General features: G+C 36.8%; 1 protein-coding gene across 1 annotated transcript; it reads right to left on the bottom strand.

Annotated features, from left to right (window-relative positions):
- Positions 1–10,441: 10,441 nt before the first annotated feature.
- LOC131221267 (uncharacterized) lies at positions 10,442–12,653 on the bottom strand. The gene is made up of 4 exons (XM_058216471.1): positions 12,533–12,653; positions 12,177–12,227; positions 12,004–12,084; positions 10,442–10,893 (listed from the first exon to the last, which is right to left on the bottom strand). The coding sequence occupies exons 2-4, from the start codon at positions 12,219–12,221 to the stop codon at positions 10,651–10,653; spliced, it is 369 nt and encodes a 122-aa protein (XP_058072454.1). The 5' UTR covers positions 12,222–12,227; positions 12,533–12,653; the 3' UTR covers positions 10,442–10,650.
- Positions 12,654–16,439: the final 3,786 nt, after the last annotated feature.

Here is a 16,439-nt window from a genome sequence, read left to right on the forward strand (position 1 = left end):
ATCTACAAAATTTAGGGCATGGATCAACTTAGCATATACATTGCCATGGATCATGAAAAACAACTTTAATCATATGATGAGTTTGGATCATGAAAAGCAGCTTTAATCATATGATGAGTTTGGATCATGAAAAGCAACTTCAATCGTATGATGAGTGTAGATCGTCGAATGAGCCAAATCATATGAACGATATGGATCCATCGAATGGCCCAAGCATGTTAATGTTTTTTATCCATCGAAATGGCGCATGTCAAAGATTTGGATCACTAGAAATTGGCTAAATCGTATGAATTTGGATCGTTGTATAAAGAAACCTGATTGTTTGAACTACGTAACGAACTAAAGAGGGTCCTACAAAATTAACTATGTGGATCACCGAGAACCAACCTCAAATATCATGAATAGATGGATCTAACATAACATTTCCATTGGGACGGGTCATGGAAAGAGGCTTCAATCATATGATGAGTTTAGATCACTAACAGCCACACGAATCATATGATGCATTTGGATCGCTGAATGGACTGAATCATATAAGAAGTTCAAATCTGTTAAAATCACCCAAGCACGTCAAAGGTTTTGATCCATTGAAATGGCCCAAGCATGTCAAAGGTTTGGATCACTAGAAATGGCCCAAATCATATGAACAAATTTGGTCAGTTGTAAAGATGAAGAGCGATCTACAAAATTTAGGGCATGGACTAACTTAACATATACATTGTCATGGATCAAGAAAAGCAGCATCAATCATATGATGAGTTTGGATAATGAAAAGCAACTTCAATCATAAGATGACTTTGGATGATGAAAAGCTGCTTTAATCATATGATGAGTTTGGATAATGGAAAGCAGCTTCAATCATATGATGAGTGTCAATCGTCGAACGAGTCGAATCATATGAACAATTTGGATCCACTAAATGGCCCAAGCATGTCAATGTCTTTTATCCTTCGAAATGGCCCATATAAAAGAATTGGATCACTAGAAATGGGCTAAATCATATGAATTTGGATTGTTGTAAAAATAAACCTGATTGTTTGAATTGCGTATCAAACTGAAGAGGGTCCTAAAAAATTAACGATGTGGATCACTGAGGATCAACCTCGAATACTATAAATAGATGGATCTCACTTTACATATCCATTCGGATAGGTCATGGAAAGAGGCTTCAATCATATGATGAGTTTGGATCACTAAAAGCAACACAAATCATATGATGCGTTTGGATTACTAAATGGGCCGAATCATTTAAGAAGTTCAAATCCATTGAAATGGCCATGCACGTCAACAGTTTTGATCCATTGAAATGGCCCAAGTAGGTCAAAGGTTTAGATCACTAGATTTGGGACAAATCATATGAACATTTCGGATCATTTGTAAAGCGGCAGAGGGTCCTACAAAATTTAGGACATGGATCGACTTGGCATATCCATTGCCATGGATCATGAAAGGTAGCTTTAATCATATGATGAGTTTGATCATGAAAAGCAGCTTCAATCGTATGATGAGTGTCGATCGCCGAATGAGCCGAACCATATGAACTATTTGGATCCACTGAATAGCCCATGCATGTCAATGTTTTTTATCCCTCGAAATAGCCTATGTCAAAGATTTAGATCACTAGAAATGGGCCAAATCATATGAATTTGGATCATTGAAAAAAGAAACCTAATTGTTTGAATTGCATATCGAAGTGAAGAGGGTCCTACAAAATTAACGATGTGGATCACTGAGAACTAACGTCAAATATTATGAATAGATGGATCTAACTTAACATATCCATTGGGATGGGTCACGGAAAGAGGCTTCAACCATATGATTAGTTTAGATCACTAACAGCAGCACGAATCATATTATGCATTTGGATCGTTGAATGGGCCGAATCATATAAGAAATTCAAATACATTGAAATGGCCCAAGCACATCAAAGGTTTTGATCCATTGACCATTGGGATGGGTCACAGAAAGAGGCTTCAACCATATGATTAGTATATATCACTGACAGCAACAAATCATATGATGCATTTGGATCGTTGAATGGGCCGAATCATTTAAGAAATTCAAATACGTTGAAATGTCCCAAACATGTTAAAGGTTTTGATCCATTGAAATGGGCCAAATCATATAAGAAACCTGATTGTCTGAATTGCGTATCGAACTGAAGAGGGTCCTACAAAATTAATGATGTGTATCACTGAGAACTAACCTCAAATATTATGAATAGATGGATCTAACTTAACATATCCATTGGGATGGGTCACAGAAAGAGGCTTCAACCATATGATTAGTTTAGATCACTAACAACAACACGAATCATATGATGCATTTGGATCGCTGAATGGGCCGAATCATATAAGAAATTCAAATACATTGAAATGGCCCAAGCACGTCAAAGGTTTTGATCCATTGAAATGGGCCAAATCATATGAACAGTTTGGATCATTTGTAAACCTGAAGAGGGATCTATAAAATTTAGGGCATGGATCAGCTTAGCATTTACATTGCCATGGATCATGTAAAGCAGCTTCAATCATATGATGAGTTTGGATCATGAAAAACAGCTTTAATTATATAATGAGTTTGGATCATGAAAAACAGCTTTAATTATATAATGATTTGGATCATGAAAAGTAACTTTAATCATATGATGAGTTTGGATCATGAAAAGCACCTTCAATCGTATGATGAGTGTTGATCGCCAAATGAGCCAAATCATATGAACTATTTGGATCCACTAAATGGCCCATGCATGTCAATGTTTTTTATCCATCGAAATAGCCCATGTCAAATATTTGCATAACTAGAAATTGGCCAAATCATATGAATTTGGATCATTGAAAAAAGAAACCTGATTGTTTGAATTGTGTATCGAACTGAAGAGGGTCCTACAAAATTAATGGTGTGGATCATTGAGAACTAACCTCAAATATTATGAATAGATTGATCTAACTTAACATATCCATTGGGATGGGTCACGGAAAGAGACTTCAATCATATGATTAGTTTAGATCACTAACAGCAGCACGAATCATATGATGCATCTGGATCGCTGAATGGGCCAAATCATATAAGAAATTCAAATACGTTGAAATGGCCAAAGCACGTCAAAGGTTTTAGATCCATTGAAATGAGCCAAATCATATGAACAATTTGGATCATTTGTAAACATGAAGAGGTATCTACAAAATTTAGGACATGGATCAACTTAGCATATACATTGCCAATCATATGATGAGTTTGGATCATGAAAGGCAGCTTTAATCATATGATGAGTTTGGATCATGAACGACAACTTTAATCATATGATGAGTTTGGATCATGGAAAGTAGCTTCAATCATATGATGGGTTTGGATCATGAAAAGCAACTTTAATCGTATGATGCGTGTCGATCGCCAAGGGAGCCGAATCATATGAAGGATTTGGATCCAATGAATGGCCCAAGCATGTCAATGTTTTTTATCCATCGAAATGGCCCATATTAAAGATTTGGGTCACTGGAAATGTGTCAAATGATATGAATTAGTTTAGATCGCTAACAGCAGCACGAATCATATGATGCATTTGGATCGTTGAATGGGCCAAATTATATAAGAAGTTCAAATCCGTTGAAATGGCCCAAGCACCTCAAAGGTTTTGATCCATTGAAATGGGCCAAATCATATGAACAATTTGGATGATTTGTAAACCTGAAGAGGGATCTACAAAATTTAGGGCATTGATCAACTTAGCATATACATTGCCAATCATATGATGAGTTTAGATCATGAAAGGCAGCTTTAATCATATGATGAGTTTAGATCATGAAAAGCAACTTCAATCATATGATGAGTTTGGATCATGAAAGGCAGCTTCGATCATATGATGAGTTTGGATCATAAAAAGCAGCTTCGATCATATGATGAGTTTGGATCATGAAAAGCAACTTTAATTATATGATGAGTTTGGATCATGAAAAGCAGCTTCAATCATATGATGAGTTTGGATCATTAAAAGCAGCTTCAATCGTATAATGAGTGTCGATCGCCAAATGAGCTGAATCATATGAACGATTTGGATCCACCGAATGGCCCAAGCATGTCAACGTTTTTTATCCATCGAAATGGCCCATGTTAAAGATTTGGAATCATATGAATTTGGATCGTTGTAAAAAGAAACCTGATTGTTTGAATTGCATATCGAACTGAAGAGGGTCCTAAAAAATTAACGATGTGGATCATTGAGAACCAAACTCAAATATTATGAATAGATCGATCTAACTTAAAAATATCCATTGGGACGGGTCATGGAAAGAGGCTTTAATCATATAATGAGTTTAGATCACTAACACCAACACAAATCATATGATGCATTTGGATCGTTGAATGGGCTGAATCATATAAGAAGTTCAAATACGTTGAAATGGCCGAAGCACGTCAAAGGTTTTGATCCATTGAAATGGCCCAAGCATGTCAACGTATAAACAGTTTGGATCATTTGTAAAGCTGATCACTAGAAATAGGCTGAATCATATAAACAGTTTGGATCATTTGTAAAGCTGAAGAGGGTCCTACAAAATTTAGCGCATGGATCAACTTAGCATATCCATTGCCATGGATCATGAAAAGCAGCATCAATCATATGATGAGTTTGTATCATGAAAAGCAGCTTCAATTGTATGATGAGTTTGGATTGCCGAATGAGCCAAATCATATGAACAATTTGGATCCACTGAATGCCCCAAGCATGTCAATGTTTTTTATCCATCGAAATGGCCCATGTCAAAGGTTTGGATCACTAGAAATGGGCCAAATCATATGAATTTGGATCGTTGTAAAAAGAAAATTGATTGTTCGAATTGTGTATAGAACTAAACAGGGTCGTACAAAATTAACGAAGTGGATCACTGAGAACCAACCTCAAATATTATGAATAGATGAATCTAACTTAACATATCCACTGGGATGGGTCACAGAAAGAGGCTTCAATCATATGATGAGAATAGATCACTAATAGCAACACGAATCATATGATGCAATTGGCTCGGTGAATGGGCTGAATCATATAAGAAGTTTAAATCCGCTAAATGGCCCAAGCACGTTAAAGGTTTTGATCCATTGAAATAGACCAAGCAAATCATATTAACAGTTTGGATCATTTGTATAGTTGAAGAGGGTCCTACAAAATTTTGTGCATGGATCAACTTACCATATCCATTGCCAAGGATCATGAAAAGCAACTTTAATCATATGATGAGTTTGGATCATGAAAAACAGCTTCAATCGTATGACGAGTTTGGATCACTGAATAATCTAAATTATATGAACAATTTGGATCCACCGAATGTCCCATGTCAAAGGTTTGTATCAATAGAAACGTGTGTAAAAAGAAACTTGATTGTTTGAATTGGGTATAGAACTGAAGAGGGTCCTACGAAATTAACGATGTGGATCACTGAGAACCAATCTCAAATATTACTTATAGATGAATCAACTTAACATAACGATTGGGATGGGTCATGGAAAGAGGCTTCAATCATATGATGAGTTTAGATCACTAACAGCAGGACAAATCATATCATCCATTTGGATCGCTGAAGCGCCAAATGATATAAGTAGTCAAATCCGCTGAATTGGCCGAAGCACATTAAAGGTTTTGATCCATCGAAATGGCCCAAGAATGTCAAAGGTTTTGGACATGGATCATTAGTAAAGCTAAAGACGGCACTACAAAATTTTGGACATGGATCAACTTAGCATATCCATTGCCAAGGATCATGAAAAGCAGCTTTAATCATATGATGAGTTTGGATTATGAAAAGCAGTTTCAATCATATGATGAGTTTGGATCGCCGAATAAGCCGAATTATATGAACAATTTGGATCCACTTAATGGCCCAAGCATGCCAACATTTTTTATCCATCAAAATGGCCCATGTTGAAGGTTTGAATCAGTAGAAATGGGAGCTTCAATCGTATGATGAGTTTGGATCACCAAATAAGCCGAATTATATGAGCAACTTGGATCCACTGAATGGCCCAAGCATGCCTACATTTTTTATCCATCGAAATGGCCCATGTTGAAGATTTGGATCAGTAGAAATGGGCCAAATCATATGAATTTGGATCATTGTAAAAAGAAACTTGATTCTTTGAATGTGTACATAATTGAAGAGTCCTATAAAATTAACGAAGTGGATCACTGAGAACCAGCCTCAAATATTAGAAATGGATGGTTCAACTTAGCATATCCATTGGGATGGGTCATGAAAAGAGGCTTCAATCATAAGATGAGTTTAGATCACTTGCACTAGCATGAATCATATGATGCATTTGGATCGTTGAATGGGCCGAATCATATAATAAGTTCAAATCCGATAAATTGCCCAAGCACGTTAAAGGCTTTGATCCATTGAAATGGCCTAAGCATGTCAAAGGTTTGGATCACTAGAAATGGGCCAGATCATATGAACAATTTAGATCATTGATAATGCTGAAGAGGGTCCTAAAAAATTTTGTGCATGGATCTACTTAGCATATCCATTGCCAAGGATCATGAAAAGTAGCTCTAATCATATGATGAGTTTGCATCATGAAAAGTAGCTCTAATCATATGATGAGTTTACATCATGAAAAATAGCTTTAATCATATGATGAGTTTGGATCATGAAAAGCAACTTCAATCCTATTATTAGTTTGGATCGTTGAATGAGCCGAATCATATGAACAATTTGGATCCACTGAATGATCCAAGCATGTGAATGGTTTTTATCCATCGAAATGGCCCATGTCAAAGGTTTGGATTAGTATAAATGAGCAAAATCATAGGAATTTAGATCATTGTAAAAAGATACTTAATTGTTTAAATTGTGTATAAAATTGAAGAGGGTCCTACAAAATTAACGAAGTGGATCACTGAGAATCAGCCTCAAATATTACGAATAGATGGTTCAACTAAGCATATCCATTGGGATGGGTCATGGATAACATGGATGAGTTTAGATCACTAACAACAGAACAAATCATATGATGCATTTGGATCGTTGAATGGGCCAATTCGTATAAGAAGTTCAAATCCGCTAAATTGCCCAAGCATGTTAAATGTTATGATCCATTTTAATGGCCCAAGCATGTCAAAGGTTTGGATCACTAGGAATGGGACAGATCATATGAACAGTTTGGATCATTAGTAGAGCTGAAGAGGGTCCTACAAAATTTTGGGAATGGATCAACTTAGCATATCCATTGCCAAGGATCATGAAAAGCCGCTTTAATCATATGATGAGTTTGGATCATGAAAAGCAGGTTCAATCATATGATGAGTTTGGATCATGAAAAGCCGCTTTAAACATATGATTAAGTCGGATCATGAAAAGTAGCTTCAATCATATGATGAGTTTGGATCATGAAAAGCAGCTTCAATCGTATAATGCGTTTGGATCACCGAATAAGCTGAATTATGTGAACAATTTGGATCCACCAAATGACCCAAGCATGCTAATGTTTTTCATCCATCAAAATGGCCCATGTCAAAGATTTGGATCATGAAAAGCAGCTTTAATTATATGATTTGTTTGGATCACTGAATGAGCCGAATCATATGAACAATTTCGTTCCACTGAATGGTCGAAAGCATGTCAATGTTTTTTATCCATCAAAATGGCCCATGTCAAAGGTTTGGATCACTATAAATGAGCGAAATCATAGGAATTTGGATCATTGTAAAAAGAAACTTCAATGTTTGAATTGTGTATAAAACTGAAGAGGGGTCCTACAAAATTAACGAATGGCATCATTGAGAATCAGCCTCAAATATTACAAATAGATGGTTCAACTTAACATATCCATTGGGATGGGTCATGGAAGGAGGCTTCAATCATATGATGAGTTAAGATCACTAACAGCAACATGAATCATATCATGCATTTGGATCACTGAAGGGCCGAATAATATAAGAAATCAAATCCGCTAAATTGGTTGAAGCACGTCAAAGGTTTTGATCCATTGAAATGGCCCAAGCATATCAAAGGTTTGGATCACTAGAAATGGGCCAAATCATATGAACAGTTTGGATTATTTCTTATCCTGAAGAGGGATCTACAAAATTTAGGGCATGGATCAACTTAGCATATTCATTGCCATGGATCATGAACAACATCTTCAATCATATGATGAGTTTGGATCATGAAAAGCAGCTTCAATCATATAATGAGTTTGGATCATGAAAAGCAGCTTCGATCATATGCAAAGTTTGGATCAAGAAAAGCAGCTTCAATCATATGCTAAGTTTGGATCATGAAAAGCAGCTTCAATCGTATGATGAGTATGGATCGCCAAATAAGCCGAATTATATGAACAATTTGGATCCACTAAATGGCCTAAGCATGCCAATGTTTTCTATTCATCGAAATGGCCCATGTTGAAGGTTTGTATTAGTAGAAATGGGTCAAATCATATGAATTTGGATCGTTGTAAAAAGAAGCTTGATTCTTTGTGTATAGAACTGAAGAGTCCTACAAAATTAACGAAGTGGATCACTGAGAACCAGCCTCAAATATTATGAATAGATGGTTCAACTTAGCATATCCATTGGGATGGGTCATGGAAAGAAGCTTCAATCATATGATGAGTTTAGATCACTAACAATAGCACGATTCATATGATCCATTTGGATCACTGAATGGGCTGAATCATATAAGAAGTTCAAATCCGCTAAAATGCCCAAGCACGTTAATGGTTTTGATCCATTGAAATGGCCTAAGCATGTCAAAGGTTTGGATCAATAGAAATGGGCCAGATCATATGAACAGTTTGAATCATTAGTAATGTTGAAGAGGGTCCAACAAAATTGGGGCATGGATCAACCTTGAAGATATCCATCATAAGGATCAAGAAAAAGCCGCTTTAATTATTAGGCGATGAGTTCGACTATGAAAAGCAACTTTAATTATAAGGATGAACTCGATCGGCCAATGAGTCGAATCATATGAACAATTGGGATCCACCTAATGGTCAAAGCACGCCGCCAATGCTTTTTATCCATCGAAGTCCTTGTTGGTTTACCATTGTTTTCCCCGCCATGATCAAGCTTGCTCGAGCTGCAACTTTAGATGTGTTATTGATGAAGATAATGGTTTTGTTTTTATGGTGGCATACGAAGGAGAGAGGGTGCACGAGTAGTGTGAAAATGAAGAATTCAAATCTTGATAATGTATTTCTAAGAGTGATGTATTTCTTCATCAATCATCAGAGAGAACTTTAAATAGACACAACTATTTTGTTGGTATTGTGCTTTTATAAATGGATTAAAATGAATGATTGTATTTGAATGAATCTTTATATGTGTTAGCTTAGATGAATGACAACGGTCTTGCTACGGACTAAAATCGTAATATTTTTATCTTAGCTACAGATTTTATCCGTAGCTTTTGACTTTTATGGGTAGCAATGGGTGTAGTTGTGGTTTCTAATTTTCCTTGGTCATGTATTTCAATTCCTTTCTCATGATAATACCAGGTAACATCAATATAATTTGGAAACCGGGGCTTTTATTAAACTGAACCTTCAAATTCCAATTCAATTCTGCATCCAAATCCTCGTTCTTTTTTTCCTTTTTCTTATTTATTTTATTTCTTATTTCTTTTCTTTCCAAATAATATGGTTTTTTATGTCTTTTGGCTTTTCCCTTTTCCTTTATGTTTCGCGGTGGGGCAAGGTTTGGGGAAGACAAAATGTCCACATGGAAAGAAACTTTCACCCCAGTATGTAGCTACATTAGTCTATCTCATTACTTGAAGGGATGGTCTTAAAAAGGAGGTTAAAAATCTATCAGAATGGTTAAATATGGTTTTATTAATGTAAATACTGTATCGTTTAAATCTATTTTTTGACTATAAAGCTCATTAGATTGGAAAACATGTGAATCAATCAAAACTGACAGGCTAATAGTGGATGGACTTCAAGCAGCATGATTATTGGGTTAATAAGGATTCAGGAAGCGATTTTTATCTGTAAACTGATAGCCTAATAGGGATTCAGGAAGCAGTTTTTGTCTGTAAACTGCTTCCTGAATCCCTAACTCTAAAATATGTTTCTCTCCAAAAATGTGCAATTGATCCGATAGTCATGGACTTCAAGTGGCATGATTATTGGGTTAATGGCTCATTAATTAGGAGCTTCTCTAATTGCTCGGATAAATGATAGGATAATGGTGATGAAGTTGAATTAGGTGGCCCCCTAATTGAATGTCCCAGATCCATCACACCATTCTGCACCAAAACGGCGATTTTGCAGGGTGGTACCATTTTCAGAATGTATGAGGCATGCAAGAACTTGGGAACTAATAAGTTAAGCAAAATGGAAAGTGGGCCTGATAAGACCATGATTGCACAACACTTGTAGTGACCATTGTAGAATAGATGCAAAGATCATACCATTGATTTTATCATACCACCTGAAATTTTATTAATTGAAAAATATACACATTCATTTGGACGAGGTTTAAATAAATAAAAATCTAGGCCTCGCCTATCAAATATGACAATTGAGTTACAACACTGGCACAAGAGACCAACAACAACTAACACAACAAAATTAGTAGCCCATTACATTTCATGCACTACAAACCCATCCCACATTCAGATCCCAAAGAGGTTGATGCAAATGTAGAGCATTCTAAGTCATTGAGAGACAACCTCCTACAATTCTGTGCGAGGAGATGCCTCCTGCAGGTCTATCAAGGCTTGATCCAACAACATCACCCCGTCTAGAAGACTCACCCTGCCGATTTCTGGGGTACATGCCAAGAAGCGTGCGGTTATGATATTGATGAGCAAACCTTTCATGTAACATATTTGCCTCCACAACAAGGGCGGGTGTTAGATTGGCCAGAATAGCATCTGAAGATGTTAAGAGTACCTAAAAATTAAACCATTACAGGCATGAGAAGGCATGAGAAACTGAAGAATCATGCATTCTGAAATATGACGTATACCCTACGGAAGCAAATATTTCAATCATTTAAAAAAAAATACACTTGCTAGGAAGCTACCTCTTCCCGCAAATCAGCAGAAATGTCGTAATTATTGAAACAGTGTCCATTTCAACTGGTTGGCATTCCAATTCATGTGATTGATGTAGTCTCTGAGCTTGTTGTTGTGCCAGCACTTCTGCTCGAATATCTAGGGGGAGGGCAACAAGGAATTCAGGATCAATGTCTTCCGCAGATTGAGGTGGTTCACTTGATGGCTGGGCCACTTAACTCTGTTGAGCATTAAGAACTTCGGCTCGTAACTCCTCTGGAAGAGCATTTAGGAATGCAGGATCAATTGAACCTGAGGCTGTGGCACCATTGATTTGTTGCTCCTCGGCTAGACCACTCTAATCCCCTCCTCAGCTAGGATGTGGCAATACTTCATTAACACTTTGAAGAGATGCAAATCCTATTGACGGACAATCCTAACCATCCAACTGGATTCCTTAAAATAGTAATAATTTTGTGAGTACTTGGATTAGTACGTGAAACCTAGAGCTACTATCCTTCAAACCAGAACACAACCAGCAGTGACTAAGATGCAATTGCAAGCAACATCAGTTGAAGCAAGGAAGATACAGAAGTGTATTGGAATTACACCATTATTTAGGGTTCAACCAACAATGATTTTGTCATAGGTGGTGAAAATAAAGCAATCACCATGAAAGTGGGACAGGCAGAATTTTCATTGAAAAATCAGAAGGGCAGAGCAAACAGATGTGAGATTGAGTTGTTTTGAATCATCCACCACTACCTATGTATTGTTATTATTAGGAGTTGGTTGTTGGCAGCCATAGTAACAAGAACATACTCCAATACAACCGATGGATTGCATTAGTCTACAACAAATACATCATTCCAGCACATGCAGATCCAATATAACCTGCTCCAATCACTCCAACTGTCTGCCCCTTGAGTAAATTACCATCGAACCTAAGATCAATGTATAGCATCTTTTCTTATCAGTTGCATGGGTGGTGGAAGGAGAAACATACAGTAGATATGTGACATCTCCCATCTCCTTTGAGCTTCAAGGCTAGTGTATCATGTGCATCCAAGTCAATGAAACTGTTGAACTATGAAAAGAAAAAAGAAAAAAAATAAGGAACACAGGAACTGCGCTAACATTGTAGTACTAAGACTTGTGGGGTAGACAGTAGTTTCTTACAAGGGTGAAACCAGCAATTTGATGGCTACTCCTGAGAATAGCCATGTAATCCTGCAAGGGTGAAACCAAAAATTCAAATAGATTAAGAAGACATTATCAATGAAGAGTAGAGGCACCAAATTCAGATGCAGGCATCCTTGGGGATGGAAGATACTTATTGAGATCAACACATGAGTCCATACAGACATGTCTGTGGATGTTCAGCTTGTGTTTGTGCCCATAAAACCTTTAGTGAAGGAATCAAGTCCCAGGATGACATTTAGTTAATAGCTTTTTAATGTGAGATAGATCATATATCAAAAAGTTTAATTTTTTTTTTTGAGTTTTTAAGAAATATGAGAAGCATTCATTTAGACCTCAAGTCTAAGAGAAGAGCCCCTGGAACCTCCACAAACTTGCAGACCCCTTGGGCTCCATTTATAGCATCCATCTCGGCTTTTGACCTCTTCGGCGAATTCGTTGTCGATTTAACCAGAACTAGCAAAAATTATATGGAGAATTGTATTAATACTATTGTCATGTAGAAATCAATACGATTGTCATGCAGAAATCAATTAATTATCCATGGAAAATTGTATTAGCATAGCAGATATCAAATATCAAGTCTTAGTTTCTTTCTAAAATTTTAATGTATATTAGATAACTTATTGGACCATTCTTTGATAAGAATGTTGTCTGTCAGCTTGACCTCATAAATGTCAACCAAATAGGCTCTAATGGAAATATAACATAAGGATTAGATAAGTTGTGAATATTTAGCTGGAGAATATAAGCATGATGACCTTCAGTGAAGTGCATTGAGGCATGATAAGATTAAGATGTCAATCTTAAGGTCATAATCTTTCAATTTTTTTTTAAAAATAAAATAAAAATGAAAAACATAGATTTGCTAAGCTACACGTGTGTGTAGTAAAGCTCATGTACAAGTGTCAGCATGGCACAATTGGTACAAGATCCAATCCATCCATCTAAATGGAAACACTATATTGATAACCTGGCCCAAGAATCAGGTTGATCCACTAGTCATGTGGGCTACAGTCTGTGAATAAATGAACAGATATGAAAAACATGGCTGAAGTTTTCTAACCCATCCACTTGCTTTCAATATCATGAGAAAAATGTCCAAATCTAAAACTCTCCCTATAAATTCCCAAGCCAGGAAATTGCTAAGATTGAGATTTGTCATTATGCTCAAGACAACCACCTGTTTGAATGGTTAGCTTTGTAGTCAATTGTCCATTTTACTAGACATTTTTACTATAATTATTTTTAAATGAAAAATCAAACTTTATTAAAATGAACTGTAAAATTGGATGGGCCGGGACTGCCATAGACAATGCATAGGGTTTTGCCAAACTCACTTTTTTTATTCTTCATACCAGCATTAGTGGAATTTGGAGGAAAACAAAGGCCAAAGAGTATATACTCTATAGGGATTGAGGGAGAGGTGGAGGTGGGGACAGGTGTGTCTGGAGAGAGAGATAGAGAGAGAGGGAGAGAGAGATAGCGAGAGAGGTAGGCGAGGGTGGGCGTGGCTGGAGAGAGAGAGAGAGAGAGAGAGGACGGTGGGTGTCTGGTCGTAGGGACTGAGGGAGAGAGGGTTGCGGGATCTCATATTTGAAATGGAGTAAAATCCCCCATTTATAGGGCCGAGTATATACTCGGTTAGTATATACCATTCCAAATTTGACCATAGGAAGATATTTCTTCCATCCGACGGCTTAGGTGATGAAAGGTAGCATACAGTCAAGCCTATAGTACTCGACCGTATAGTACCTTATATATATATATATATATATATATATATATATATATATATATATATATAAACATATATATATATATATATATATATATATAATACTAAGATTATAAGAATATATGGCCATATATTCTTATATTTGAAGTATGTTAAGACATGTCAATCATTTGATATAATGACAAGAATCACAAAGTTTCATATGCAAAATGTATTTCTGCCATAATAAATAGAACCACAATTGTATTAAGTCAGAGCAAAATATTCAATGTTTGGTATCTTTTAATCTAAAGCCAAATATTTCAGAATATATTTATTCTTTCGAAGAAGTCGAGTCTTCAATAATAATATGCTTATCCTTCCGAGGTAGATAACGATGGCCTGACAATTCCTGCTTTTCTGATGAAGGAGAATTATCGCGCAGTATCTGCAAAGGCAGAGGAGAATAGAACTATAAGGGATCGTCATTCTTTGCAGAGAATTCTTGAGTATTTGTCAGAAGAGTACCAAAAGTTATCCATCCTTCAAGAGCATTAGCAGGTTTTGCTTCATAAATGGCGTCTGCTAAAGAGATCCTGGTACCAAGTTGATCTGGAAGGGGGGGAGGACTTATTTCTTCAAAATAGCCGATATCCAGATCTTTCTGATAATCCCTAAGGAAAGGAGGGGGAATCCACATAGCATGATCTACTGGATGATAATTGTCTACCAAGTACTGCAGTTGAACCAACCATCGCATCCAGCAATAAGAAGCGCTAACTAGATAATTGTAGCCAGGAATTATGAAATGTGATCCAGTCTGAATGATCAAGAGCTACTTCCATATCAAAGCCCAATTATATGGCCCAAATGTCATAACTTCTCATTGCTCTTGTGACAATGTCACGAGTCTCATGAACGGGTTGATCAAAGCCAAATTGGCGAGCAAACCTACTGGGGTAGTATGTTTCGCACCAAAACATGCTACCTTCTCTCCATGGAAGAGTACTGGATCTGATAGAAACAAGGAAGGAATGTTCATTAAAAAAGATAGAATCATCATCAATAGCGTCCACATCTTTAGGATAGCTGGTCAATGGAAATTGGTAAAAGTCAATGGGATCATTGGTCTTCATTCTTTTAGAAATCCATCCACTTGATTCCTTAATCATATCTCTCAATTGAAAATGTTGAAGAGGAAGTTGTTCGGGGTTCGAGTATGCCCTTACAGAGTCAACAAATGTCCAAGGAAAGTATACTCCTAGCCAACCTACGAAGAAATGCCAAGGAGAACAGACAGAAAAGGCTTCAGGAACAGGATCTTTTGAACCAGAAATGACATCTCCGAAGGCGTGATAGAGAGAACATAGTACCAGGAGAGCTAGTGAATATTTCCAACCTTCTGCCATTGCTCCTGCGACCATGAAAAATGAGGGCCTAATAATATCCACTTGATCAAGATCAGGGAATATCACTAAGCTCAACCAATAAGAAAGAAAGGCAGTTAATTCACAGGAAGGACTGTATTCCGCTGAATGTTCTATTTTCTTATAGATGCCTTTGAGTTCTGAATGGTTGTGACCTGCAAAGCTGTCAAGATGAAGATGCAATACCTTAGCAAAATTATTCGCAAGTAGGATTATAAAAATAGAAGTTAAGAGGAAATGAATATATCGCAATTTTTGAGAAAAATGAGCCAACCATTCAAGAGAAGAGACGCAATCCAGATGAGGGAAAGTGGCCAGTGCATTGAAAAGTTCAAGAGTAGTTTTAGAAATTTTAGATATACCTCCTCCCATAGATGCAAGAGCAAGTTTTTCATTAGTGGGTATATATGTATCAAAGATATCACCCATGATGGGAAGGCCTCCTATATAAAATAAATCCCATAAAGTGATACTTATTTCGCCTAAGGGAAGATGGAATGAGTTGGTGGATGGGGACCAATGATCAAGAAAACATCTGAGGATAGTAACATCTGCACAGAAGTGTTCTGATGTGGCTATAATTGCATCAGAAAGCATAATTTGCTTCAGCATGGTAGAATGTCTCCTAACGACAGCGTGAGCCCAAGCACTGTAAAACTCACGAATAGACAATAGGCTTGTAACTGTAAATCTCCTTGTACTCCAAGGCAATCTCTCAAGAAAGAAGAGTTGTTGAGCTGTTTCAAAGTAGTGGAAAGGGGAAGGTTGATGAGGATCACAATGTGGACGCAGAAATCTCATCTTGTGAATTCTACCTACTATTTGACAAAGCCCATTTTCTCTTAGATATCCTGTCAGCATCCTCGGTTCTCTCATGACCCAGTCATTCGCTGAGATAAAGGTATTTTGTCGGTCAAAGGGTGCACAGTGTAAAATCGACCAGTGACGCCGTAAATTGATAGGGATAATGATTTGATTATTGGTAAAAAGGGTTATGGAGATCCAAGGTTTCTTCATTTATCTCCACATGATTCCAAGAATGAAGAAGAGGTTACTTTAATCCAGAAAGGGATGAATGGTTCTTTCTTCTAGAAGAGG

This window comes from Magnolia sinica, chromosome 12 (genome assembly GCF_029962835.1).
Source record: "Magnolia sinica isolate HGM2019 chromosome 12, MsV1, whole genome shotgun sequence".
Taxonomy (NCBI): domain Eukaryota; kingdom Viridiplantae; phylum Streptophyta; class Magnoliopsida; order Magnoliales; family Magnoliaceae; genus Magnolia; species Magnolia sinica.

What these genes read in the sequence shown, in the direction of transcription:
- LOC131221267 (XM_058216471.1), bottom strand. Translation starts at nt 12,221, where the DNA reads ATGGCTATTCTCAGGAGTAGCCATCAAATTGCTGGTTTCACCCTT. An exon ending in AAATTGCTGGTTTCACCCTT is followed by an intron (nt 12,085 to 12,176) that starts GTAAGAAACTAC and finishes TTCTTTTCATAG; the next exon opens with TTCAACAGTTTCATTGACTT. An exon ending in GGAGATGTCACATATCTACT is followed by an intron (nt 10,894 to 12,003) that starts GTATGTTTCTCC and finishes TTTAATTTTTAG; the next exon opens with GTACTCTTAACATCTTCAGA.